Source organism: Anopheles ziemanni, chromosome 3 (assembly GCF_943734765.1).
Source record: "Anopheles ziemanni chromosome 3, idAnoZiCoDA_A2_x.2, whole genome shotgun sequence".
NCBI lineage: Eukaryota > Metazoa > Arthropoda > Insecta > Diptera > Culicidae > Anopheles > Anopheles ziemanni.
In genome coordinates, this window is record NC_080706.1 from 21,110,801 (window position 1) to 21,138,503 (window position 27,703).

Below are 27,703 nucleotides of genomic sequence, written 5' to 3' on the forward strand. Positions count from 1 at the left end.
ACCTACTTTGAGGTGAGTTAAACGGTTCATATTATATTCATTTATGTTTTTCATAGGCTTAGGTGCATTAACCACATGTTCCCATTTCTCATCCCAGGCCAAGAAAACATTATAAATCATCAACCTCTGGGGTCACTGTTCCGTTTACAGCGCTCCTTCCAAGTGCGATTGATTTTTGCCGTTGCATGATTTTTAATTCGAGCTCGTAAAGGACTTCCAAAGGAGACGGTTCTGGGCCTCGCAAGCCCATCACCTTCCCCTTTGCCGACGTGCGTATCATCGCCATTAATGACATCATAAGCGCTATATGATTGCTCGCGACGACCTCATCGGTCAGCAGTCACGCTTCCGCACTCATCCGGTAGTGGGCCACCCCGCCGGAAGTGGTCGAGCGCGGTTGGACAACTTCACCAAAACCGGTCCGTTCCTTCACCTTGAACGTACGGAACCTTAGAAATGGCTGCTGAAACCAAACGCCTTCTCCAAACCTAGAGTCACTTTCCGAGCAACGTCGACCACGAGAACGATGACGTCAAACGACGAACTCATGCCGGAAGCTCCCCGCCGTAGTTCTCGTTAGGGCAAGGAGCGAAACAAGCTTCAGCCATTATTACCGCTGGCGAGCCGGAGGAACAGCAGGAAATAAAAATGGATGAACAAATGGGTTTTGTTCGGAGCTATCTTGATCGAACATTAGTATAATTTAGAAGTAGCAGACATGTGGCTATTTCAGAAACGGACCCTCTTCAAGATTGGGACGCTAGCGAACGCTTGGATACATTTTTCGAATTTGAAGTATCCAACGTTGAAAGCAACTAGGTGTATGTTCGAAAATCACATGAAAATTTGTGAAAGCTCCACATGTCAAGATACTAGAGAAAGCTCGTTGATTTTTACTTAATGTGTGCTATAATATAAAGCATGTAGTTCAAACGAGCTCCGTACCTTATGGTAGGATGTTTTACGTGCCCTTTTTAGGATTTTTTTTATGGACTTTGAAATCAAATTACTTTAATACACTTGAGTGTAGTATGTTCTCTTGAATATTTTGATAGTATATTTAATTATAACTCCGCATTGCCATCATGCCCGAACTATCGTCAATTTCTTGCAACTATGGTTAACATATTTAATAGATGCACGTTGATTGCAAATTAAAAAATTCCAATTTCTTTCATTATTTTAAAAACGAGCACACTCGCATTCATTCAAAAAATCAACAGCAACAGTCCGCTACAGAAGCAGCACTTATTGCTTTTTTATTATTGTTTTAAACTCTAACTCGTTTACCATAATATGCTATCATTTGTTTTAGCTCTTGGTTGTCACGTTCGTACATATGATTAATATTTCTGCGCCTTACAGCTCACACGCACGGGTAAATGGTTTTTTTCATTACTACCGACGGGTTTCTCTCTAGCTCGTTCTCTACGTGTTTTTTTTACTTTTTTTTCTTCTTTTTTAATTATTTATTGCTATGTGCAGTTTGGTGTATAAATAGTTGCGAATATTGCTCGTTCGTTTACGCTCGCCCTTTCCGCTAACGAAATATTCCGCTGCTGGTGTATGCAATTATTGTTAGTGATTTTCGTATGCTTTAAACTTTGTTTTGCTACTTAGAAACCATATTACGTCCACCCATTCATTAAACGCATGGAATCGGCTATATTTAAATTATTTCGTGGCGAAACAACCGGAGCACCATTCGCCATCAAGTTGTGACTATTCCAACGAACGCCATTTGTAACAATTCGGTGCATCCTTTTCTCTCCTCCCCATGCTTAGGCGTAATATGCGTCACGTAATGCCGAACCCGTGATGAGGACAGCGGCACTGGTCAGCATGAGGGTGATCACCTTCAGGGCGCTGGGACGGTCGGAAGAATCTGGAGAAAAAAAAGATCGGAGAGAAAATCCGTATGAAAAAGTCTGACCAACTAGTCCAGATCTGGGCACATAAGCTGGAAAACCGAATCGTACTTTTGCCACTTGGTCTAATGCACTTTTGCTGCTCCACGTCCGGCGAGTAGTCAAACTTACACTGACAAGCCGAATTGCGACATTCGACATTGTCCTGCCCATCTTCGACGAAGCACTCGCTGGATTTTCCACAGCGTTCCTCGAGAGCTGCAAAAGGATGAGAGAGGAAAAAATGCCGTAACCATTAGGAACCGCCCGTCGTCATCCTCAAACGTTTCCCTCAACCGTCCTTCGCCTTACCGATTTTGGTGTTACATTTGCCATCCTTGAAATGGTCCTTTTTCTCGTCGCACTGACAGCTGCCCCCGATGCACTGGCCCAGCTCGCCGAGTAACGGCTGGCACTGCTCGTCCGCGCTGCACTCGTCCCCGTACTGTTCCGCCTCCTTCAGGCAGCGATTGCTGGCGGTCTGGAAGTGATAGCCCTGCTTGCAGGTGCACCGTTTCGGCTCGCTGGTGGTGCTCTGCTCATCCTCCGACGGTTCCCCTGCCACGCACTCGGCGTCCGCGAACGAGCAGTCGGCCTCCGTCTCACACTCACCACCCTTGGCCGCCTTGCAGCGCTCGTCCACGTAGAAGTAGTTCGTCTGGCAGACGCACGTCTTCTGGTCCGAGCAGCGTGCATTCTCGAGTGCGCAGTCCGCGTCTCGCTCGCAGTACGCCTCGTGGCCGGTCTTCTCGATGCAGAGCTGCGTTTTTTCGTCGTACTCGGCGTACGGGTGGCACGTGCACCGCTTCGGCGAAGCCGCCGGACAGTACGCAGCACCGTACGGCGAGCACTGGCTTTGCTGGGTACAGGATGTGTTGATGCCCAAGGCGGCTGTGGAAGAAAACATAAGTTAACAAAAACGGTTAAGTTTGTCGAACAATCTAATTAATTTTAATGCCAATCGCGATAATCTCCATATTATAACTTCGTCTTCCCGTTAAGGACTTAACAGGCCTGTGACCTTTGTCTACGTAGGAACTCACTCCTTTTGTACAGGGAAGAGTTGCCAGCTAATTAACCCTGAACCTAGGTTCATTTTATGAGCACACTTCTAGTTTCAAACAACAGTTCAACCTTTTTCGAGCAAAAGTCAGCCATTGTGAATATCTGACAAAATAACTAATAACTCAAAAAGAATTTATATCTTTCCAAGAAAATTAACCATTGCGTCAAGGTTCTACAAAAGCACTGTTAAAGATTCTGTAGTATACCAAAAATTTGAACAGATAATAGCCATGTGATTTTTAAAAAAATGAACGTTAAATACCAAATAGACTTCCATTTGAACGGTCATGAAGTTACATTGAAACGATAAAGTTAACGTAGTGTTAATAATATATAAGAACTCAGTACGTTATTGATCATTTGATTGATTCAAAATGAGCTCCATCGTTGCCAGATGCTTAACATCATCGTTTTTGGCCTAACGACCATCCTGACGACTTTTCGCAAGCCCCAAAAGGTTATTCCCAAGAGACTATTCTCAAGAAGTTCATCTCAGAAAGCTACTTTTAGACACCAACTTACAAGATTCCTCAACTCAAGACTCTCTTCGTCAAAAAGAGGTTTCGAACTTAAACAAAATAGAGACTCATCACAACGCGAGAAAGTTCCTATTGCATGCATCCTATACACTTACGCTTCAAACACGAGCGCATGTTGTTGTCGTAGAACTGATCATTCCGGCAGGTGCATCGATTATTTCGGTACTCATGATCCTCCTGGCAGTACTGCATGTCGTGTGCGTATTCGCCGAGCTCCGCCATACAGCGGCCCTGCACGTTATAGTAGCCCTCCTTGCATTGGCACTGCCCGATTCGGCACACCGAGTAAGGCACATCCGTACACTCGACGCCCTCCTCGAGACAAACGTCACCATCTGAAATGAAGGTTTACAGGAACATTAGCAGGCTCCCATCCTCAAACTCTGCCAGCAACAGACACGTACAATTGCGACAGTTTGCACAGTCCTTCGCCGCCCGCTTAACGTTGATCTGTACCCGCTTGGACGGACCGACTTGGGTTTGCTGGTCGGTGTTGGTCTCGGCGTCGCGCGTTGGCGGCTCCTTCGCCGGGGACCCTTGCTCGCTCGGCTGACCGGCCACGTCGACCGACGTCTGTATGGCCGCATCGCGGAAGGATTTCGTCTGTGCGGCCGCATCGGTGCAGACCTGGTTCACGCACTGCAAGTTATCCCCGTCACAGTCCTGGTGCACGATGCATTCTTCACCTTCTGCGGAAGCAAAGCAAAGATAATAAAGAGTTTGTTTTTATTACTTGCGACTGTTTGAGTACCTTAAATGAGACAAAATTTGCTTGAAAGGCAAAACATTCAAAACCAAATGCTTGTAGCATGAAAGCACCTCTTGTCCATTTCCAATGTTTTTGTATGATACTGCTGTTTCAGTGAATCTTATAAACAAAAGTTTTGAACTTTAATTCAATCACGACGAAGTCCCTTGTCAATTCTGTGATCAATAATGTTCCCGTCGAATCGAACGCAAAACTTTCCTTGCAACAATCTAACCTACTTTCGCGTCATTTCATTGTTCTCATCCGTGGTCTCCGTTTGCTCAAGTGTGCAATATCCGTTTCGTTGTTACAAGCTCGGTAAATCGATAAACGATCAGCGATAGGCAACCCGTTCGTTTGCCGTCCACTTGATTGAATTCCATTTCGCGGTAGCGATTGTTCGTCCCGACGGCGACAGCGCCGTTTCCGCAGTTTTTCGGGCATAATGGGTTTCTCCCGGGTCGCACATTGTCTGCCGCACCTCACCCACCCGGGCATCCCGGCAGTTAGATGAATAAATGAAGCACGAAGAACACTCACCGCACACGGTGAGTACAATGGAAATGCACTACTCACTTGTCACACGCCGGCGGCAAACGTTGGTGCTGCGCCGGTAGAAGCCGTCGGCACACTCGCACGTTCCCCGGTGGCACACGACCGCCTCCCGGTTGTGGCTGAAGAAGCAGTCGATGTCCTCGCTGCACGGCTGCCCGAGATCCACCAGCTTCCGGCAGCGGCCGCGCACGTACGTGTAGTCGCTGTCACAGGTACAAACACCGGCCTCACACCTGGCGCCGGTGAGCATATGAGAGCACTGGACCGCCTCCTGACACGCTACGCCATACGCGGACTCCGGCAGGCAGCGCGTGACGTCGGTCGAGAAGACATAACCGGCCGGGCACTGGCAGTAGCCGAATATCGAGCAGTGCGCGTCGGCGACCTTACTGCTGCAGTCGGTGCTGGTGTCGCATGGCCAAATCACACTACGGGAACCTAAGGGGAGTGGGGAAATGAAGAACGGTAGGAAAGTGTGAAAAGTCAGCACCTCGACCAAACCACCAACGGACCAACAGAGCTAAGCGTGTGCAGAAAATCCCTATTTCGCAGTCGGGCTATACCATATCCACCGGGACCGTGATTCCCACTATAGCCTACTCTGACTCGGATAGCGTTGCAGGAAGATTTACGGCGATGGATAAACGAAGCCGACAGGACGCCCGATTGATTCGTAGGAAACCGCGGTTTCACATTCCTGCCCGAACGTATTGACCTTCGCGAGCCGTGAGGTGCTTGCCTTATTCCTGACGCCATAGTCGACCCCTCCGAGAACTCCTCTCGTTTCGTTCCCCGTTTGCCACCGAGCGCGAAGATTTCAAGGACTTTGGACTTTTATGAGCTTCCGTCACGAAAGTGTACGCGCACGACCTCAAAATACCGTCCCAAGCGGATGAAATAGGTGAACAAAAATTTTCTTACACCAATAATAACACCCAGCTAATGTGCCTAACCTATCATATGAGCGCAGGAACTAGGGTTCCCCCGGTCCCAAATGAGGCCTTTGGATTTAAAAATTACAATAAGTTACTTTATTCGACCTTATTTACGAGTTGATCAAGAAAGAGTCCTATTTTAATGCCAAGATTTTTAGTTTTTGCTTTTGAAAAGTCATTTTTTAACAATGTCGTGCTATTTCATCAAAGCGCTTCATAGACTTTAAAATTGGTTTCCTTGGATGCTATTTCCAAAATTTATATGTATATAAAGTCTTTTTCTTCTAGAACTCTCTCTGGAAATGAATGATTCTTTAAACTCCTTGTCTAATCGAAAGAATTGGCAGCACAGACTCTCGCCTTAAATATGTAAGTTTGTTCAATTTTTGAACTGGTTGAACTTGGTGTTAACAAGTCCTGGGTGCAGTGATTTATCATTTTGGCAATGATTGTCCTCCCACACTCGAAACACGCCTCGTCGTGTCGCGACTCGCTTTAATGACAACGAAAAATGGCCAATTTCTCTACCCACATCGGGTCGATTGCAACGATAACGAGCTGCGTCATTAAATCACCCATTGACGGGGAAATGAGGCTCCCGTTTGCAACACATTCATTCACCGGATCCGAATCCATACAGCGAGCCAATGGACTCTGAAGACCATTTATTGTAGGTGCACTGATAAGATACCAAACTATAGCAGCTGACACTCATTACGATGGCTTCGAAAGGTCGTTCAGCGGCTTATCATTGGTACTTCAACGGTACAACACATCGTTCACTTTATTCAGACTCAATGTGTTGTATTTTATTAATTAGAACTTTACCACATATTATGTATGACAGGTAATGTATTACTCTACATTTTAGGTGTCAAGACAAACCCACGTACGACGAATAAACCACTAGTTCTCCTAGCCTTATAAACCACTAGCTTCATACTGTCTTGTTTTACCTTGCACCGCCAAACAAATAAACCAAAGAACCAGAGTTAATCTAGACATTTTGAGCCGGTCACTAAAGGATATGCGCACCAGTAAAGCCTAAAACGTTACTTTCCTCACCGGGAACTGGTCGCGTACTGTACACAAAGGTGCCTTGGTTAACCACTTCTAAGTCTGATCCAGATCCAAACTTATCAACCACCCAAGTGATCACCATTCCCGTCAACCCTATCTCTCTTTCCCTATCACTTGGCGTAGATTAGGTCGTGTTTCTATCATCGAGAGGAACACCTGTTTTCAATTCGTTATCTCGACACATTGTTCCCAATCAGCGGCATCATGCGGAATATCGGAAAAGCACTGTTAATCACTGTAACTATCACTCGATTGGAATCTACCCAGGGGAGAAGAACTGTAGAATAGGTCCCTTCCACGCCTGAACTCTTGAATAGTAGAAAGGTGGACTGCAACTTATTGGGATGGCAGTCAGCCACGCCGGAGCCATCCAGTACACTTACGGACGCTCACGTCGTCGTAGGTTTCCTCATGGAAGCAAATCACTAACGGATGCGCGATGCACTGTTCCCTGATAATTATTTGTAGGCCAAAGATGACCAGAAGCCCAAAAGGACCGGGATAGGTCCGCATCGCGGCTTGCAAGAATTCAACGGATGACAATTGGTTCCTGATCTGACTTCGGGCAAAAGTTGCTACCGAACTGGTCCGATGCGTCTGTTCGTCCGTTCCGATATGCGCTGCTACTGCGGAGCGCAGCTCACCATGAGCCGCTTTGGAAAATGGGTTTACATGAAGACGTAGAAGGAGAAGAAGCGGAATTTACGAACGAGACTGGTCTGTCGGTCAAAAAGAAACACAACCATGTCGGAACCACCCGGACGACCTCAAAACCGTTGACAGACCCGGGCTTTCCCAGCTTGGAACGATACGGTACGGACCTTACTAGAAATGGTACATTCGGTTGGCACGTAGGTTGCACGTTCGGGGCCGGCAATAATTATTCCGCACCTCCGGCGACTCCTCCAACGCTCTGAAGAGTGCAGTTTTAAGTTAGCATGCTAAGCTTCACGGGGGAGGAGAAGAAAAGTATCGCATGAGCGGAAAGACTGGCCGCCACCTACAGGAGGAATGGAGACTCCTTGGAAAAGCAACCATCCAAGATGCATGTGCAATAAAATTCCAATTGTCGACCCGCTCCCGCGCCACTCGCGAAAGGAAAACGGATAACCAGGGTCACCGGCATCTACACGGTAGCGCGCCACATTTCCACCGCGCACTGCTAGACACCGCATTTAGCGAGTCCGTGGCTCAGGTGGCCTTTGATAGGCAGCAGCGAACCATCAATTTTCCTCTGGCATGTTGTTGCATTCCAAGGTGGGGCGCGCGAAACATGTCCGCAATCGGACGGGAGTGAGAAAGGCGAGCGGGGGAAGGGGAAGGGAGGTTGTGCGCCGAACAATAATTTACCGTCGAGATGCTCATAAATCTTTTCCGTGATTCGTAAGGACCAACGGACGCCAGGAGTGCACCGCAGGATACAAGGTTGTCGGAACATGAAATGAAAGTGTTGCCCGTGAAATTGAACACGTAGCACATACCAAAGATTGGCGTTGGCCCCGTTGAGTCTTTTCGACTGTTACTACCTTACGTGCTGACCTCTCGTTGCCCAGGGCATAAAAGTTTAGGTTACGGGGTTGCAGAATTATTTTTTTACTGAAACTGCACGAATTACTTGCAATACTAGCGTGAACTATAGCAATTTAATGCATCCTGAATAATAATATGTATTAGGCATTTTAAACTATTTCTGTATGTAGCTTTAGGCGTTTATGTTTTCGTTTCAAAATTGGGCCAGAAAATGACGAAAATGATTTCTGCAAAATTCAGTCGCATTTTCCCTTTTTTCTGGTTAAATTGCTACCCCTTCTCTATTGCCTTGTACAAGCTTCGGAGGAAGTGAAGAAATACGTATACTTTTGCCGGTCATTTAGTTTATTTTATTCCTTTATCTTCTAAAATTGTTGTAAAGTTTTTCAATAAATCAGTAACTATTATACGCGATGCCATTTTCCTATTTTGTTGTTAATGAAACATTGACATTAATATTTTTGCTGTTTTTTTTTTATTAACGTGTATGTCATTCGAAATCCGTGTTTATCTTAAGGCGTTTGTGGTTAACAATACTGTTTAACCCGATCAAAGTGGCTATGCAGCTCGATTCTATATCGCCGAGGAAATCTCTAACAAGCTTTGACATTTCGTCTACAACATGCACCGAGTGTGTTGGCCATCCAAAATGGTTGGCACAACCAAGGTCCTAGGGGGTCATGCTCGTAATTGTACCATGGTTGGCACGGATGTTTTGTCGCTCGTTACCAGTCGAAAGCGGGAGTTAGCTTTCCCTAGAGATAGAATAGGAGAATCGCATCGTTCCTACCCCATCGCACGGACGGATAATTGAAGAGTAGTGCTGATTGACAGGTTACATTATTCATCGCTAGCCGTCTACCCGAGGAATGAGGACGGGTCGATTATTGCAAAAACGGAATCCCATTTCCCGCCGACCGCCACGGCGGACACGTGTCGTTTTCCGTGCTGGCCAGAAAAGCCCACCAGACGGCCAGCTAGACGGTATGGAGGGAAAGTTTGTCAGCACACGCGTTACGGTTTTCCACTGACCACCTGGTCATGACGTCGGTTCGGTACGTTCGGGGCGATGTTGGGCCCGATGTATCGATCGGTGTGGAATGGAAAAGCGGAAAACCAACACGCTACTTTTCCGCCCACACGGCCAGGTCAACCGACGAATGTCACCAAAAGTGCGCCCGTTTCGTGGTATTTGTTTTCTGTTGTTGTTGTTGTTTTTTTTTTTTTAATTTTACTTGTCCCTTCATCACCTTCCTGAACGGAACAGACCATTCCGTTTTCGTTTTCGTTTCACGGCGAACAGTGGCGTCATATACATTTCACCGTCGACCCGATCGAAAGCTCGCCTGACGTCAGCAAGCGTGACAAGTTGACAGACTGCCGAAAAAATCTAATGTAATTATTCCGCACAACGAAACTCGTTATTGTTCCATTTTCCGCCGTTGTCGTACGTACATTTTCCCGCCTTTTTGGAACTCCACCTTGTACGGGGCGTTTTCCCGTCCGGCGTCTCCTGCCACTTATTGCCTCCTCATGCTTGTCCGGGAAAAGCATTGAATCGATTTTAGACGTTTCCACGTTCGTGCCGGTGGTCTTTGCGCTCCTGTCCCCAATCCGCTCTTCCAATCCGATGCAAACAAGCTTCAGCCATTCTTTCACCCTACCTACTTCATCCCACCTTTCCGGCTCTATCTTCCCACCGTCCTCTCTCTCACACTCTCATTCTCCTAACCGCAACCCCCAAACCGGAGGACGAATTATGCGAAGTACCATCCATTTAATCTCTAGTGTCATTTCGATCGTATCGAAGCGGCCCCGACCGATCATTACGCTGCTCTATTGTGCGCGGCAAAAATAAACCTTTTCCCCCGCGAGTGCTTCTGTGGCGCGTGTCCTTATCCTTCCCCGCCCGATCCCGCCTTCATCCCGTCGGCAACAACCACTGGGTTGGAATTGAATGGATAAACATTTTAATAGCATTACCCGAGCAGCGCATTGTAAATGAAAATCGTCGGAAAAACAATCGTACGTTACGATTGGGGCCCGCGTACAACTCCACGCCACAAACGGTGTTGGCAAAGGGAGAGGGGCAAAGCAGGGTCACAGGGCACGGTCTGCTCGCCCTGCTCAGGCTGTAGAGCAAATAGAAAATCCCTTTTTAAGTGGACGATCGAAGCGAAAGCGTTCCGCACAAAGTGCTGTTTTCATGGGTATATGATTTTTGCAAAGAAAAATAAAATTAAATAGAAGGAAGAATAGGGGGGGGAAAAAATCGATAAACAAATATTCGCAGGTTGGAATATTCTCGGCTAGTTTTGTTTGTATCTTATCGCTTACTTATACGTATGCAAAGTGCCAAGATTTACGAGTGGGAAAAAGATGTGTGGCTAAAGTGGGTTGCGAAAAATATAACATAGGGTTGCAATTACCAGTGGAAAGATGAATCGCGAAGGAAAATAATGAAATAGAACTGTTTTAGCATTTGTGCCATAAGTTTCTCTAGATCAGTGCAATCAGCAAACCATAGTTTTGCGATGGCATAAATATTTCAATCAAAAATGAATCTTCATGATACTCCGACGGTACTGAAAACTATCTACAAAAGTAAATTATTCGTGTTCTATAAGGAACTAGCGTTGCGGGCTTACCAGCGTACACCGGTCCGAGTACCATCTAAACCCAAATCAAACATGCAGCAATCGCTTCTATCAGGTGTCCTCTAGTGTCACACATTTTTCACCGACTTTTTTTTTTCTTCTTTTTAAACTAAAAGTCACTCATATATTATCACCAATGAAGGAGACACCTAAAGAATATGTGTTGTTTGGTCTGAAGGGGTGTGCATAGAGCGTCTACACTTCACACACCTTTCGGCTTAGTAAGAAGCACTAGCAAAGGCTTGCACCACTTGCGACCAACTGCGTGATCGAGTTTTCGGCTCGAAAGACTTGGCGGACCGTCGCGACGATGGGTGTGTCCGCACAGTCCTCGGTTAATTAGTTAATTAGTAGTATTCGTATCCATTCACTTGCTGCGGTGCTCCAAATAGGGTTTTGATATCTTTCGTTTTTTATGTATGCGTTGTCGTTAACGATTTTACTTCCTGTGGTACCTTAAACTAGACACTAATTTTTGTTTTTATGCAGTAGTTCACAGCACTAACAGAAATTTTATTTCCGACGTTGTTCCCCAATAAAGATTATGTTTGTTGGTTCTGCATCTAAATTATTTAGAATGCGACAACTTTTCCCAACCAAGCAAACAAAAATTCACCCTCTTCAAACACAAGCCGGAGTTGTTCGACAAAACACTGATGGTCACAACCGTATTCCACCGTGCTATTTTCCACCCTACCGACGCCAAAGAGGAAAGCCACAAATAACAAAAACCAAGCCATGCTTATAACCTTCCGTGCTCATTCGTCCACCGTCCAGTTTGGTCGCCGAAGGACGTGCACGAACATGCTGTGCACGCTGTTGCTTTTAACCTTTAGAACAATCGATTATGATTACAAATGCTTCCAAGTGGACGAAACCGTACTGCTGAACCAACGCGGTGAACCCGCCACCCTTTTTTCCCACCCACCGCATTCAGTCGCCCTGACCAGAACATCAGCAGCATGGGCATATCGTAGACACTCACACCGTCAATGGTCCACGGCATGGGGACCGAAAACTGACCAAATGATCACCACACGGTGACGATGACGACGACGACGACCACGACGATGGACAAACAGTTCCCTTCCGCTTGTCGCATGGTCAGTCCGCACAACCTGCACCCGCATCATCACCACGTCCGCTTTCCACCAGAACGACCTGCTGACCACCGAGCGGAATACGGGCCGAAACCGTGCACATGGTACATCGTTATTTGGAGCAAAACCGTTCCATTTGTTCGCCCTCTTTGGAACATCACTCCAATTACTCTCCATCCAAACCTCGTCCAGTTTGCTTAGCGGTTTCTTTCATGTTCCTTTAATTTCCATTTCAAATGTGGCTTGGCGGTGGCGTAGAGAGTGAGCTGGTCGGTTGTAGAGCGCGTGCCACAGACCGTTCTGCCAACGCTCCAGTGCAGTAATAAAACACAAATGAAGAGCTGAACTCTATGGCAAGAGGAAATACAACGACGAAAAAAGCCTTTCACCACTCCACTCGGTCCATTTACGACCTAAGCAAGGAGGTTAAGTTTACGTTCCGTTTGTGTAGTTTCTGTATCCTTTCCCTTGTATCATCCATGGCCATAGTGTACGGCGCATCCACGTTGTGCCTTGTTTGTGGTGCAGAAGCATAGGAGCGATTAACGATTGGCGACGGCTTTATGGGCCACCATTGTTGGGAACGTAGGTTAGAAACAGTCGCAGGCCTTATCTTTTTGTTCACTCATTTGATTAAAATCACGCAGTGAAGAGTAAAACTTCTACCTCGATAATTAGTTCACTTATTAATACCAGCTAATCTAAACAGTTTGATCTGTGCAAAACGCTTAACCACAATTATTTCCGCTCGACTCCGTTAAACACCAGGCGCCTCCATTTGCAGTGGATTTTGAAACTTCAAATGATAGCGAACTTTTTCGAAACTTTTCTTAAAATTTTGGATTGGTAAATTATTTAATGTAAGTGGCACCTCGTTTGACAAGCACGTACCGCAATCATGATTGACCAACAAAAACCGTTACTTATCGTTCGTTCAACTTCACATGACCGTGACACCGATGGACCTGTTATGCCGAATGTTCGGTAGAAACAAATACACGTTTAAGTTTGCCTTGGCGCACTTTTAGGAATAGTTAATTTTATAAAGGCAGGCACACAGTTTTGTGTGTCGAACTCCTTTGAATACAATGTGTCAATGGGGCTGAATACAAACACTTTGTATAACTCCCGCGAAAGCTCTTCCGTTACTGGCTAGTACGGGCTGAGAGTGGCAATATATTTTCCACCGAAGCCTGATCAAGTTATGCCTTCGGCATACCATTTTTCCTGGGAGTTTCTCTCTCGGTTCCTGTCCCTTTTTCACAAACGGTCTCTACCTTTTCGCTACGGTAGTAATATACTCTATTAAAGGACGGTGTTTCTTTCTCTCGAAGTTGTCTCTTTTACTGTTTTGCTTATTCTCTCTAGCACACACTTTTGCTCCCTCCCTCTCTCTCTATTTATTTTTCTTTCTTTCTAACTCTCTATGTTTCTCTATCCTCATTTCTTACAATTGACATTTGTGCAGCCCTTATCATTTACGATTATTATGTTGCTTACTTGCTCATGATCATCTCCAAAGTACTAAGTGTATTTTGGTTGAATGAGAACAATCAATATTTTTTCGATTTTTTTTTATGTTTCATGAACTTTCGTTCTCTATGAAGATAAACGCTCATCTCCTAACGGCCTTTTGTGAATTGTGTATGCTAGAAGGAATAAAGTCATCATTTTATCCATTTATATTTGGGTTGGTATGCCCCCGCCCAAACTAAAACATTTACTATGCCTCGGTAGCCATTAAAATTTATATTATTCTTCAACAAACACACATGATGCCATCCCAATAGGAGTTTACATGAAAGAGTAATACGCTCACACACTCATACAGACGACTTAGTCACGTAAAGAAAACTTTATTAATCATTGAATTTCCAATTTAGAACTAGCCTGAAAAATTAATACGTAATCTAATTCAGTACGACCGATAACCTATAAATAGACCTCGTTGTGTTGTTATGGTATGTATCAATGGAAGTGTAATAGATACATTTTAAATTAAGCCAGCGCTGGTCAAAGTTGACGCTGAATACAGGCCCGCATACCATTCTTTCGTTGTTGCTGTTGATCTTACATGAGAACTAAAAACAGATCAATTATTTGGTTGCTGACGTACTTTATAAAGTTATTAATTGACTATTATCTGGCATGTGTAGTGGTAATCGAGCAATACACTCAATGGTGTCCCATCAGCTGTATGCATAACCTCAAAGCATTCTTTACTTATTTCCAGCTACTTAGTGTATCAAATTACTTACACTAATATACGCCATTTACACTACTTTAGAACGAGATCATTTATTACGACGCACAGTTTTTGTAGCTTTACTTGTTGTTTTTGTACGTAAAAATTTCCACTCGTGTATTTAATTTTCGTTACTTCATCATTTGTCTATCTATTAAGATTATCTAGATTAGAATTAAGATTTGAATCTATTAAGATTATCTAGATTTGGAAAACGCATAATTCAAAAATCGACAAATTTTAACGGATTTTACAACCGCCAATTTGAACTACATGCGCTAAATTTCTCCTGCATAGCTCACTAGGCATACTCCGTCAACTCCTGCCGATTCTTTGGAATCCGTCTAGGGATCGAATCTTCCGACTCTTCCGAATCCCGATTCTGCCAACACTAATCGAATCTTCAAGACCAAAAAAAAAATAACAAAGCAATCGTGCAGCTCTGCCAATAGTAAGTCTACGAACGCTTTAATAGCTCGATAAAGGAGAATCCATTTTTCTCTAGTAGACGTTTCTTTGGGATACTGCTTAAATTTAGGTGCGAAATTAGTGCTTGAAAGTGAAAACAAACTTACGTCCCATTTCGGAAACCCCCTTTTGGCTAGCTGAAATTCCAAGTGGCCCGGAATTGCGACGTTATTGACTGCCTTTATTTAGCAGATTCACCTTGAGGTAATGGGCTTAAAAAGATGGAGGTTCTACCGCGACGGAAGTCTAGCTTTGTTTTCTCTTCCGCTTGGCAATGGTGAAACGGAGCGACAAAGCATTGCGCTAGTGCTTCACAAAAAACAGTTTGATTGTTACAAAGAGTTGTGCCATGATTGTGCATTACACCTGTGTAGCAAAAAGCATATTCAACGATGAACAGCCTTTGCACTTAAAATTAAATTTCATTGCAATTCACCTTGAGATAGTAAAAGTTGTCCTAGGTGTATCTTCAATGCAATCAACGACACGCAAACGGGTTAACAATCTGTGCATCATCCAACACAGCAGAAACGCTGCACAATATATTGCAGTGGTGCGTGTGGGCTCTCGAGTTTGTGTGTTTTTTAATGCTGTAAAGTAGGGTTCTCATCGCAATTGTTTATAATTAGACAAAAGCAAACATAAACAAATCATACATTGTATTTATTTTTCATTGGGTGTTGTTTTTTTTTGTCATGTCACTGATGCGGCGTATTTATATAATTAAATATGAAGTTCATGCTCTCTAAAAATATGTTGTTTTTTTATTGTTACAGAAAACTTATTCTTCATAAAGTACCAGTTGGAATTCACCAAACAAATGAAAATGAAGATGCCTGACAACAGTATCGGTGGAAGCAGCTCAAATAGTTACACGCATATTGCCATCGCCGTCGGAAACGCATTAATCAACGCGGGTATCGGTGGCGGTGGCGGAGGTGGTGGTGGAGGTCAAGGTGATGGAGCTGGAACTACGTACTTTAGTGACCCATACGACTCCGAGCCCGAGAGCATGAGCACACCACCGAATGAAGACCATTCGGCCGGCCCCGGGGACGACTTTGCCGAGTACATGTGGATGGAAAACGAGGACGAATTCGACGAGCAGGAACTGCAGCGGCTCGAAGAAGAGGAACTGATGGACCAATGCATAGAGGCCATGATCCTTGACGAGATGGCTTCTGGCGAAAGGATGACAACGGTGACCGGCAGTGTCCCAAGAGAAAGGTACGCTTGTCTGCTTTAACACGAACCGTTGGCAGAAGAGGAATCCCTTTTACTTATTTAATCTTTCTTCCCTATCCCCCAATATGTCCGTCCTTTCGATTCTAGCGGTCTGATGAATATTCTTTCTAGCCTACAGCTCGACAAAGGCTCACAGCAGCATCTATCGAAACACGTAAACGTTGAACAATCCACACTAAATCCCTTGGCCGCCGAATTTGTGCCATCGCTACGCACCCTGATGGCCCCGATCTCCTACTGAAAGGCAGTGGTTGTAAAGCATCCTAAAGGTACGCAAATACTCAAGGCTAAAAATGTGAATAATGTCCGATTTTGTACCGCTGTTGGCCCAAACACAATGAACCACAAACCCGTTACTTATGTAGCGATGCGAGTTTACTTTTCCATGAAAAGTAACCATACCTTAAAGCAATGTTCAACTTTTCAATTCAATACACACCCTGTACAGACCGAACGAATCGGCAGGTACTTCTTGATGGAATTCAACAAAAGCTTCAGCCTTTGTACTTACGAAGGCATAGAGAAGAATTTATAGACGAACATCCAAATTCAATCCTCGACACAATCAAAAGTACCCAATTTAAACGAAATTTTCTTCCCTCTCGCTACCATCACACTTTGGTATGTGATCGTTCAGCGAGAAGATCCAACGCTTCCTTTATGGCAACGAAAACACTTTAGCCTTATTTGTACGCACGGTCAGGTTGTATCCTTTCCACTTGACCGGTGCGATCCCTTAACAATCTAAGCGTGTTTCGAGAGTGAATCGACGGATCCAATGCCATGCCTAAACGAGGACCGAAAGTAACAAATCATGTTTTAATTTGCATAGCTTTTTACTCGCACATTTATTAATAACGTCAATTTTTTTATCAGTTGAGTAGTGCCAGTTCCTTTATGTGTTGCAAACTTTTTTTTTTCTTCCAATTTACAACTATCATACAGATATGTCGATTTATTTTCCTAGTAAAAACATAGAACGGTTAACGATGTGTCGCGAAGTGAAAACACATTGTCCGTAGGTCCGTCTCGTACTAGATTGTTGTTAGTGACTAGCTGTAAGAAGGGGTGGTAAATCCTTAAAATTACACACAAAAAAAGTATAAAAGAGTCAACAAAAAAGTCTGCTGTATGTGTTAGTATTATGATTGTTCGTGGCATACAGGATGGAATGCACCGGAGTGCAAGCACCTCGATTGAATTGCCACAGGAAGAGTAACATTTCTTTCGTTAAAAGAAAGGTTGATACATCAACTGTGATACGACTAACGTTGATTCATATCCGTTAATGGATTAAGTTGAAAAATAAGTTTTGTATGTTCCATTTTTTTTCTTCATCACCGAAACACACCATCCGCTACGGCAAGGGCATCGTATGCAAAATCGAAGGCCTTCTCTAAGCGTGTTCAACGGGATCGAAGTAATGTCTATCAGGGATCTGTTCGATTCGATTGAACTATGTCCACTTGCATTTACAATAGGTTGGTTCGAGCGATCTGTTGTATGTCCTTATGGGCGTTTCTAGCCACCACGATCCACGGTGACCGTGCGCTTAATTTGTGGTATGGGAACGTTAGTTAATTTTGGCGACTTTATCCTCGGTACACATCGCGTACATGACACGACAATTAGGTCTAGTGCTGCAACAGCGAAACGAAAAATAACGATAACTTAAGCGCAAACAGGTTATTTAGAGCGAATGTTTTGAATTTAACAAAACCCTAATTGTGTGATAGAGTAGTAAGAAAAAATTAACAAAACGAAGCTAAAAATTAAATAAAACAGACTGAAGTCTTAAAATTAACGCAATCATTTCGTTATTTTTGTATGGATATCACAACTTACTTTTAAGTAAGTAGTTACAACAAAAACTATCAAAACACTTGCATAAGTTTAATGATAATTATTAATTTCACAATTTAAAAGACAGATTGATAGTGGTTGAATTCTTTAAAGTTAAGAAAGTACTCATCATATAAATACACTTTTGTTTTAGAGTATATTGATTATGGTCTATCTACAGATAGTTTTACCTGACTCGTTTCCAGGGGAAAACGTTGTTTTCCGTGCAGTCTTCTATCGTATTTCTCTTGGTTGGAGATTTGCTTCCGTTTATAAATATATCTTCGAGCAGGGCACCAGACGCTCCTACCTGGAAAGGAAGCTGGTACCACTAGCCGAAAACCGGTAGCGAGAAGAGTTGACGTATGTAACTTCTTTTATATTCGTAGATTAATTGTGAAGGTGAAGTATAGTTCGCTTTATTGAATATTATGATGATTCCCTACGCTAAACTATTTACATTTGTAAAGCTACCACATGATAGTCGCCATGCCATATCATGCCTAGTAATGAATTTTGTCACTTTCTTAACTTAAAATGCTCGTGAAGTATTAACCTACTATTAATCTACTATTATGTAATTTTCATCTTGGATGAGTGAAGCAAATTGCTTCAGACAAACTAATTGTGTTTCAACTTTCACTATTTCAACAGCTCTCTGATTCAGAGCCTTCAATTCGTCATTAGGTTTTCAGAATCGTTTAAGTTTCGTTTAAATATACGCAAACGAATGACAAACGAATCCAATTCATTGAAAGCGCTAGACGGCAGTTTAAACGATCGTTGAATAAACGATTCTTCTCGACTGTTGTTTTTACTATTAATTCTGAGGACAGTTTTCCTCATACTTACTGTTCTACTTAAAATATATTTTAACTGCAGTTGACAGATGGTAGCACTAAACTTAATCACTAGATTAACGTTAGGGTATTCACTGCCACTCGGAAAGGATTCTGCAAACGGACTGCTTCTTCTTCTTGGCGTAACGACCTCTTGGTCATGCCTGCCCGTTTAAGGGCTTACGAGACTTGTTTCCCTGTTGTACGTGGATAGTCAGTCCTCTCGTACAGGGGAGGGGAGGGTCCGGTCTCGGTTGGGATTCGAACCCATGCCGTCGAGGTGGTGAGCCCCGGCGCTCATGGGACGATTTTCTAACCGGCGCTACCGCTCGGCTGTCGCGGACCCCCATCATTAGCTATTCATAAACAGTTAGGAATAGTTGGATATCAATTTGCTTAAAAATCATAAAACGACTATGTACTTAAAATACACTTACCATGCTTTGTTGTTGTCCGCTTACATTGCCACGGCCTTGCAGCGTCCTCCACTGTGCAGGTAGGTTATTTTGAGGGCTGCTTGTACTGCCACCCTGTCTTTGTAGTCGATGACACATGTTTCCTGTCCATTTATAACTCGTGTCCAGATGAAGCGTACATCTCCACACGATTTAAACGTGTCATAGATGGCAACTTCGGAATATTCTACGTGCAGAAGAGGATAAAAAGTTGAGCTTTTCAGTTACATCGAACACACAACAATGACAATTGGCAGGCCAACAGTACAATCGGCACACTTACTGTCGGCACAGGTTACACTGATGGCATGGTCTGAACGTTCCTTGTACTGTTTCTTGAATTGGTCCACCCGTATCAGCTGGCCCAGCAAGATCGTGAGATGCATATCCAATGCCCTAATCGCTTGGTAGTTAGTTTCGTACTGAATAACAAACCCTTTCGTGTTTTGATTTGAATTGGGGTTTAGAATTTGTCTCTTCTGCTCACTCACCAGCACAATGTTTCCGTATTTGCTGAAAAGTTCCCTTATGCTTCGATCATTAAGTTCCTGCGGTACATTACTAACGTAAATCCTGTTATCATCTAAAACATAACTATCGTCTATCTTACTACGTTTCCTCCTTCTTTTGCCGCTTGGTTGCGACTTCGACTGATCATTTGTTACTTCATCGGCTGGTTCGTTGTCCATTTGCCGTTTTCTCAACGCATTTTCCCGTAGCCTTTGGGCGGCACCGTTGAGCACCATCGAGCGGGATTTAACTGCAGCAGCATCATCCGATCCTGGCGAGGCGGAGCGCGAATTGATAAACATTGGAGGTGGGGACGGTGCTGGTGGTATATCTATTCCTTCTTCTCTGTCCCCGTCATCGTTGTTTGCTACTAAGACGGTACTATTATTCGCATCCGAACTGGTACCGTGTGGGGTTTCCACATCCTGGGTTAGTATCACTATAGTATTTGCTTGCGAGATTGTCGACCCCCAGGTATCCTCAGTGTACGCCGGAGCTATACCATCCTGACCCATTGTGCTGCGATAGTACGTCTCAATGACGGATAACATTTTCACTTGTTCCGGGTACGTGAAGAGCGTGAAAATATTCGTGTATTTGAACCCGTTCCGTCCGGCGATCAGATACCGAATCTTTTCGTCAGCTTGCAGTGCCAAAAAGAAGGGAAAATTCAAGCAATGATTAACGATATCCTGCACAACGTTGAACTGGTCCAGCATTGGCAACGTGGTAAAGTTTTTCGACTTGATCATCGTTTGTTCTACTGCTTGCATCAGACCTCTCATGCGAGGCGATATTTGAGGCCCACCGTGTTGCATCGGTACGAGCCCACCCATGAACGAGGGCCCCCCAACTTGCATGATCACCGGTGAGCGTTCCGGAAGAGGCACAGGTGCCGGTACTGGTAAGGGTACTTGAGGCATTCCAATTCCCGGTCCCACCGGTCTCAGTGGCAATGGGCCCATCACGTTTCCCATACTGTACGCAGGATTAGCCATGGCCATCAAATTGCCGGCGTTGTTAAACCCGGTCTGTGCGGTACCAGCAACGACTACAGTAACAAGCGGGGCTATGTCAACCGGAAATCTCCCTACACACAGTACTTTATGTGCCTTAATTAAACATGGCTCGTCAACCATACATACAATAGCTTCTTGGACTTTAGGCCGATAAACGTACTTCACGGTTCCAATCATATTAAATCTATCGTAAATATCTTCGTCCATGATTTCCTCGGTAAGATTACCAACTCTTACGCACAGAGCCGGATCGTGGAAAATCTTTCTATCCGCCATTAGGAGGAGCAGCCGCTTAGATCCCATGAATCTTTGATTCATTTTAACCACTCGCTTCGCCTCGAGCTTCGTGTCGAAGCTGATACAGGCGAAGCTGATGGGTGCCGTGGGGTTCGGCTTCAGTTCTCTTATATTGATTACCGTGCCGTATTTTTTGAAAAATTCCCTAAACTGGGTAAGCCCAAATGTGGACGGATAGTTCCACACCTGCACTTCGTTGCGGTAGAAGTGAGGGTTTGGATTAAAATACTTGTCATTAAAATCCGTCTGCAGTTGGACACGATTCCGGCGGTCTTCGGTATCAATTATTTGCTGCAGTAGCGTTTCCTTTCGCATCCGTTTCGGGTGCTTATCGTCAGTATTCTCCGGTCCCACAATCATTGGCAAATGATACTGCCGTGACGTGTATGACCGGATGTGTACGTTCTCGCCCGCTATGCAGGTGACGGACTGGGCCGCCTCCTCGGCCGCTTTGGCAGTGCCGAGGCGGACAATCGTATTATAATTTACCGTATCCAGGCGCTGTATGTACTGTACAGCACCGTATTCAGAGAACTGTTCAAAGATCTCGTCGTCTGTTAAATCTGAAAATAAAAAGGAACATAATAAAAGCAATCGCTATCACTCTGTGTATATTGCTACTTACAAACACTCGTTCGTTTGAGAATTATAGCACGTTTTGAATCATTAGTGTTGTGGCGTAGCTTATGATTGTACACTTCCAAGCCGACGCCTTGAAAACATAACGGCGCGCTCAAAAACGCAGTGCGTGCCATCTTTGGCTGCTGGTACGTTACATAGCCAATGTTAGTCATTACACATGTGGCCGATTTCTGCATTTCCCAGTCAATGATTTTACCGTATTTGCCCAAAAAATCGAGCAGATCGTCTTCTTCGGTGTCTCGAGGAATATTCGTAACCAGTACTAAAAATTAAAACAGAAGGAATAAACATCAACTATCGTTTTAACATTCACGGGCGCTGCTTTGTTTACTCACATGTTGTTTCATTCTCTGCTGCCGGATCGTAAAATAGCTCTAGGCCATCGCTTTTCTCCACAAGGCTCGCGTACACCATAGGTGTCCGCTTCTCGAGGAACATGCTTATTTTTCGCTTTACCGCTACCACGTACGCTTCAACTCCTTTTAATGGACGATACTGTGTCTTCATTGCATACTTGACCGAGTCGTTGCTTACGAACGAAACATACGCATATGTATTGGACGGTTTTTGCACGCATTCCAGTGGTCCAAACTTTTCGAAATATGTGTAAATATCTTCTTCAGTGACATCTGGAATAGAAAATCATCTTGCAGATGAATCTCGAATGATCGCAGTAATAAGAAACTGCTTTGCTTCCGGCCCCGAAAGATACCTACGTTCATTGAGATATCGCACCACAATAGTCAACAGTGGAGTAAAATACTTCTCCGCCGCCGTGCTTACTACAAGCAATCGCTTTTCTTGGAACATTTTACGATTAAGCGTAGCTAGAGATTCTTCCTCAAGTGCCTTCGCAAACAATACGAAAGCAACTTTGGTGGGACAATAAGAGCATTTCTCCAAGCGAAACTCGAAGCCAGTGATATCACCATGTCTGGAAAGGTGCGCTCGAAGTTGCTCTTCGGTGGCTTTTTTCGGGATGTTCCCGACATAGTAGTCGTGACGAACTTTTCCTGAAAGCGAACGCAACAAACGAAATTTATAATATTACGTGCTACGAATGTATTGTTTAAGCACACTTACCAGCCATTGCATGAAAATGGTAAATGAATGTTCAATAATAAGTTTTTCCTAAAAATTTCGGAAGAAACTGTGCGCATTTACTTCATAAACAAGACAAATTTGTCTGAAAACACCTTTTGATAAGACATGAGCTGTCAAAGTTAACCCGGTCCTCGCAGCCATCGTCGGTGTAATATGGACTGGTATATTTTGAAGTAAAAAGAATATACGATCGAATCTAGCATTCAATGGATGTTCATGGATTTTAAGTGATGAAAATACGATTTTCAATCACGAAAACAGATTGAGAATTAATAAAATAAATACAATGTATTTACACCGCACTTCAAACGGCGTAACACCACAAACGATCTAGAACGGTGTAAAGTAGACGTCAAACTTCATGCGACTTCTTTGCTGACGAAAGTTTCAGTGGTTTGGTTATCTAGAGTGCACAGTTTTCATACGATAGTGTGACGATGAATCCGAAAGAAGTGGTGTACATTTCCAATATTCCCAAGCAAGCTACTTTGGCAGATTTGCATGGATTTCTTAAATCATCGGGTAACATCGTCGGGGCGGCGTTCATGCGGGAAAACCGCAACGATTGCCGTACGAAAATTGCATTTGTTTTGTTTGAAAATGAGCGTCAAGCCTTGGAGGCCTGCAACCTAGATCAAACGCTATTCCAAGCGCACCGCTTGAGCGTTCTTCTATCCAACGATGACCGGAAGTTCCTGGCTGGGTATACCATCATGATAGAGAATACTTCTTCCGGTAAGTCGTGATTTAAGTTCTTTCTCAGTGCAACAGCACTGACTGCGGTTTCGTTTCATTTCAAGATACAAGCGAAGAGGATCTTTTCGAAGCATGTTGCAAGTACGGGAGTGTCGAAGCCGTCCAAATACCAACCAATTACTATGCGTTTGTTGGTTTTGCTGAACGATCCGCCGCACGGGCCGCACAGCAAAAGTTGGACAATGGTCTGCTGAAAAATAATAGGGTGCAAGTGAAGGTGCTCAACGAAGATGTTCAAGTCCGGCTGGAAGACCTGGACAACTTTAAAACGCCTCGCGTTTACAATGAGCTGCTGCGAGCTAGACAGCAATATTACAATAATCAACCTATGCAGCAGCGAAGTCAACACTCGGCACCTGCTAACATCCCTACGGTGGATGTCGATCAAGAGGACCACTATTTTGATAACAGTGAGATGGATGGTGAAGGGTTTCATAATTTCGCTAACGATTCCAATGAGTTTCAACCTATAATGGATAATGCATCCGCTTTTGAGGAAAATAATGCCTTTCAAGTATATCGGCGCGATGTTAAATTTGGAAAGCAAAGATTCACACCGGCGAATAAAACATCAGGTATGTATGTCTATGAAACAGCATGTAGGAAAGGCCCGTTCCATTACTTAATTCCTTATAACATGATTCTTTTTTTATCACCAGTTAAAGTAGAGAACGTTCCTCGCGACGTCTATGATGAAGATGTTGTCATCTACTTCCAACAGTTTGGATCCATCGTTAGCATGGAGAGAGGAATTTGTATGAGTTCGATATTCACTAAAGTGTACACCATCACGTATCAGGATGAGGAATCGCAACGCCGTGCGATAAATTGCTTTCGCCGGCAGGTGACACTGTCCGGTGTTACATGCATGATCTATACGATGAAGCCAGGAGAGGCGCTTCATCCGGTCAGATCTAAATCTGTATTGGTCAGCTACCTATCGATCCGTAAGTACAAACATAGTGACTAAGAGCACATTGGCCACATCAATAACGGATGCCTTATTTGTTTAATTCCGCGATTGATAGATGTCCTGTATGACGAAATAATCGAAGCTTTTGCAAATATTGGGGATGTGCTGTATGTTGAGAAGCGAGTGCGCAATAATGGCCCAACCATTGTGCACTTCTGCCACCCCATTAGCATTAATGAGGCGTGTCGGATAACCAATATCGCCGGCAATGTGGTCTATGTGGTTCCATGCAGCCAGAAGGAGTTCCTAAAGTTTGAGGCCAACATTGCGGCATTTAAGAAAGCAGTAAAGGGTAACTTTAAAGGAACGCCGAAATGTACCTATTTGGCGGAAATCGAAGCTAAAGAGGAGCAAGAAAAAATCGAAAACATCATGTACAAAACGGTTCACGATCCGCACTATCGCAATCCCAATCCAAGGAAGTACGCATTTGAAGGTAACGGGCTTTGTACGCAGTGGACTTTCAGTCCGATTGGATACTGATCGATCATTACATCGTTTCATTTTAGTGGTACTGTATAACTGCCCCAAAGGTACCACGATTGAACATGTGAAGAACTATTTCAAGCGGGCGGCGGAAGTCCTCACAGTGCGACAGGAACCCAGTCCATTCGATCCTAATTCGTGTAAAGTTTACGTTAGCTTCGGAAACTATCTGGACGCTTACCGTGCAGTGCGTCTCAAGGGAAAGCTCGATGGCGAGTTCGTGTACAAGCACATCGCTGCCGAGAGTCCCAAACTGGATTGCTCCGAGGCGGTAAGGATTGTAGTGCACACGGGTAAGTATCAGTTCCATTTGCGGTGCGATGGTGCCGTCTTTTTTCAGTGTCCAGCTTATATTGTCCATGTTCGTTTCGATTTGCTATTAACTGTTTCTATTTATATCTATCCATTAATAGAGGATAACATAAGCATATCGCGTTTGACACGCGGTTTCTCCAACATTGGAGGTTTGTATTTTGCCGACAAAATCGGCAGAAATGAATTCGTCGTCATCTTCCGCGATGTCAAGTATGCAAAAAAAGCTTGTGCTATCAAAAAATTCGGTAGCATTCGGATGGAGGTTTGCTGTAAGTACACGCGAACAATGATGTTTTTTTTATGTATTACCCAAAATAGGGAAAAATATAACATGCGACAAGCACACAGAAATGCCTTAACTCCGCTCGTGTTTTACATACAAAACTTCCAGGCATGAGGGAATTTCTTCGAAATAGAGAAGAAGTGAACAAAATAATGGGAACGAATGCGGAGAGCAATCTACCCGGGACAGAGCATGACGATGATGCTAAAAATCAAAGACCGTTTGTGCTACTTTCGGATATTCTGGCAGCAAACATACGCAACGAACCTCCACCCGTACCGGAACCTCCAATCGTACAATTAATCAAAGCAGAGACGAAACAGGAAAAACCACAAATCAAACAAGAGGAACCACCAGTTATTCGTATAAAGCAGGAAAAACCCGACTCACCGGAAGTTTCTAGACCCGAAACGAATTCCACCAACATGGTACCATCTGCGAGCACTGAAACTATACCATCCCAACCACAAAATCATCCAGGACCAAACAAATCGCCAGACCTTCGACATTTTCTCGCCGAGAGGCGAAAGCCGGATTGCAATGAAAAGCTCAACGACCTGGAGGAGATGGAGCGCATTATCAAGCAAAAGGAAATGGATATCAAGCGCCGCCTGGAGCAGTTGGAACGGGACGAAGCGAATGTAACGGCATTACTTCCGTCGACCAGCCGATCGGCACAGCCAGCAGACGAAAGCTCTAATGATGCTGGAGCCCAACGTAACAGAGGTTCCCAGCGCAATTCATCACCCTCCGAACGGAGCTCGAGTGCCTCAACAAACCAGCGAAGTTCCGCCCGCACTGCCGGCGGTGGCGGCGGGGACACCTCCAGTCGTCTAATGGTGACGGAGAAGAATCGTTCCATCTCTCCGTCGGACCGTTTAGCGCACGAGCGGTACGTACAAATACGCGAGGAAAAAATTGCTATCTCGCAAGAGCTAAACTCGCTGCGCCAGCGGTTCGACTATCGCAAAAGCTCCCGAGTAGAAGCACTTCAGGACCTGCTGGCCGGACTCGATAAAGAACAGAGGGACATCCAGATTCAACTAGAGGCAAAGCGACGCTTTCAGCTCCATGGTGAATACAGCTTTGGTGGAACATCTTTCGACCAATCACCGGTGGGAAGACGACACTCAAAGAGCAGATCATATTCTAGGTCTCGTTCCCCATACCGTTCGCATTCTAGGTCACGCTCACGCCATCGTACGCGCTCTCCTTCAAGGTCACGATCGCGATCAAGCCAAAGATCCCAACCGTCTCGTAGATCACGCGTATCTCGTTCACCTGGCTCGTCGTACCGCCCATCGTATCGTACCACAAGGCCCCGGACAAGATCCCGATCCAGGAGCAGAAGTACACGTTCTATTTCACCCCAGCATCGGGGGGCGTCCCTGGAACGGGATATGTACAATATCGGTCGTTACCATACGAGGCATGGCAAGTTCAGTGTTTACGTTGGAAACATCAGCTATAAGGTGAAGAGCCGTGAAATAGAGAAGAAGTTCAAGCGCTACGGTAAACTAGAAGATATTGACCTCTCGTGCAGAGCTCGATGGGGAGAGATTTACTTTGATTACGCAAACAAGGAGGATGCGTTTTCGGCGCTTGAAATGAACAATGTCTTGCTGGGAGATCGTCGGCTACGCGTTGCATTCAACATAGATAAACCAGCTAACAGAGAACAATATTCTCTGTTCTTTCGTATCAGAGAGTGTGAGTATCATTTTATTAATGATCCTTAAGGTCGATGGAAACGTCCCGTCCATATTGCTGAGGCAACTAGTCAACTAGTACTATTGGACGTTTGAACTCGTGGATCACCTATCATAACACTACGACTCGTTTTCTCCCGTTCTTATTTTACAGCGACAACCGAACAGATTCTTTACCAGACATATGAACCGTTCGGTGAAATTGATTTTATATGGTACCCGGAAAAGGCCATGTTCGGCACCATTACTTTCCGGCGCCCCGAAGCTGCTAAAGATGCACTTGCAGTACGGGATCTAATCGATGGAGTGCCAATAACTACAAGACCGTTTATAGATAAAGTTAAACGAGGCGAGTAAGTCGCGCGGATCGGTCTCAACAGTGTGCATGAAATCAAACTG

The 27,703-nt window shown here is 44.5% G+C and overlaps 4 protein-coding genes across 5 annotated transcripts; 2 read left to right on the forward strand and 2 right to left on the reverse strand.

The window, feature by feature from the left end:
- Positions 1-1,781: 1,781 nt before the first annotated feature.
- LOC131287967 (prion-like-(Q/N-rich) domain-bearing protein 25) lies at positions 1,782-5,079 on the reverse strand. The gene is made up of 6 exons (XM_058317061.1): positions 4,836-5,079; positions 3,916-4,200; positions 3,607-3,846; positions 2,220-2,798; positions 1,980-2,126; positions 1,782-1,885 (listed from the first exon to the last, which is right to left on the reverse strand). Exons 1-6 carry the CDS (start codon positions 5,062-5,064, stop codon positions 1,782-1,784), a joined length of 1,584 nt encoding a protein of 527 aa, XP_058173044.1. The 5' UTR covers positions 5,065-5,079.
- Positions 5,080-14,823: 9,744 nt separating this feature from the next.
- On the forward strand, positions 14,824-17,875 carry LOC131286211 (polyadenylate-binding protein-interacting protein 2). 2 transcript variants are annotated; one of them, XM_058315135.1, is made up of 3 exons: positions 14,824-15,033; positions 15,606-16,056; positions 16,162-17,875. In XM_058315135.1, the coding sequence occupies exons 2-3, from the start codon at positions 15,650-15,652 to the stop codon at positions 16,313-16,315; spliced, it is 561 nt and encodes a 186-aa protein (XP_058171118.1). In that variant the 5' UTR covers positions 14,824-15,033; positions 15,606-15,649; the 3' UTR covers positions 16,316-17,875. The 2 variants fall into 2 exon arrangements, with proteins under 2 accessions (XP_058171118.1, XP_058171119.1); XM_058315136.1 differs by having other exon boundaries at positions 16,186-17,875.
- Positions 17,876-19,200: 1,325 nt separating this feature from the next.
- LOC131284333 (uncharacterized) lies at positions 19,201-22,768 on the reverse strand. Its single transcript, XM_058313189.1, has 6 exons — positions 22,762-22,768; positions 22,395-22,691; positions 22,014-22,307; positions 21,662-21,940; positions 19,494-21,599; positions 19,201-19,397 (listed from the first exon to the last, which is right to left on the reverse strand). The coding sequence occupies exons 1-6, from the start codon at positions 22,766-22,768 to the stop codon at positions 19,213-19,215; spliced, it is 3,168 nt and encodes a 1,055-aa protein (XP_058169172.1). The 3' UTR covers positions 19,201-19,212.
- A 451-nt stretch (positions 22,769-23,219) lies between these two features.
- On the forward strand, positions 23,220-27,680 carry LOC131284335 (uncharacterized). The gene is made up of 8 exons (XM_058313190.1): positions 23,220-23,517; positions 23,583-24,113; positions 24,198-24,485; positions 24,567-24,947; positions 25,021-25,290; positions 25,411-25,581; positions 25,704-27,305; positions 27,459-27,680. Exons 1-8 carry the CDS (start codon positions 23,220-23,222, stop codon positions 27,659-27,661), a joined length of 3,744 nt encoding a protein of 1,247 aa, XP_058169173.1. The 3' UTR covers positions 27,662-27,680.
- The last annotated feature ends 23 nt before the right edge of the window (positions 27,681-27,703 follow it).

Excerpts from the sequence above, each read along its gene's own strand:
- LOC131287967 (XM_058317061.1), bottom strand. The coding sequence starts at position 5,064 with ATGCTCACCGGCGCCAGGTGTGAGGCCGGTGTTTGTACCTGTGACAGC. Across the intron at positions 3,847-3,915 it reads CTGTGCAAACTGTCGCAATT|ATGGTGACGTTTGTCTCGAG; the intron begins GTACGTGTCTGT and ends CCTTCATTTCAG. Across the intron at positions 1,886-1,979 it reads CATTAGACCAAGTGGCAAAA|ATTCTTCCGACCGTCCCAGC; the intron begins GTACGATTCGGT and ends TTTTTTCTCCAG.
- LOC131286211 (XM_058315135.1), top strand. The coding sequence starts at position 15,650 with ATGAAAATGAAGATGCCTGACAACAGTATCGGTGGAAGCAGCTCAAAT. Across the intron at positions 16,057-16,161 it reads GGCAGTGTCCCAAGAGAAAG|CGGTCTGATGAATATTCTTT; the intron begins GTACGCTTGTCT and ends TTTCGATTCTAG.
- LOC131284333 (XM_058313189.1), bottom strand. Across the intron at positions 22,308-22,394 it reads GGTGCGATATCTCAATGAAC|ATGTCACTGAAGAAGATATT; the intron begins GTAGGTATCTTT and ends TTTCTATTCCAG. Across the intron at positions 21,941-22,013 it reads AGCAGAGAATGAAACAACAT|TACTGGTTACGAATATTCCT; the intron begins GTGAGTAAACAA and ends TTTAATTTTTAG.
- LOC131284335 (XM_058313190.1), top strand. The coding sequence starts at position 23,220 with ATGAATCCGAAAGAAGTGGTGTACATTTCCAATATTCCCAAGCAAGCT. Across the intron at positions 23,518-23,582 it reads GATAGAGAATACTTCTTCCG|ATACAAGCGAAGAGGATCTT; the intron begins GTAAGTCGTGAT and ends TTTCATTTCAAG. Across the intron at positions 24,948-25,020 it reads AAGGAAGTACGCATTTGAAG|TGGTACTGTATAACTGCCCC; the intron begins GTAACGGGCTTT and ends GTTTCATTTTAG.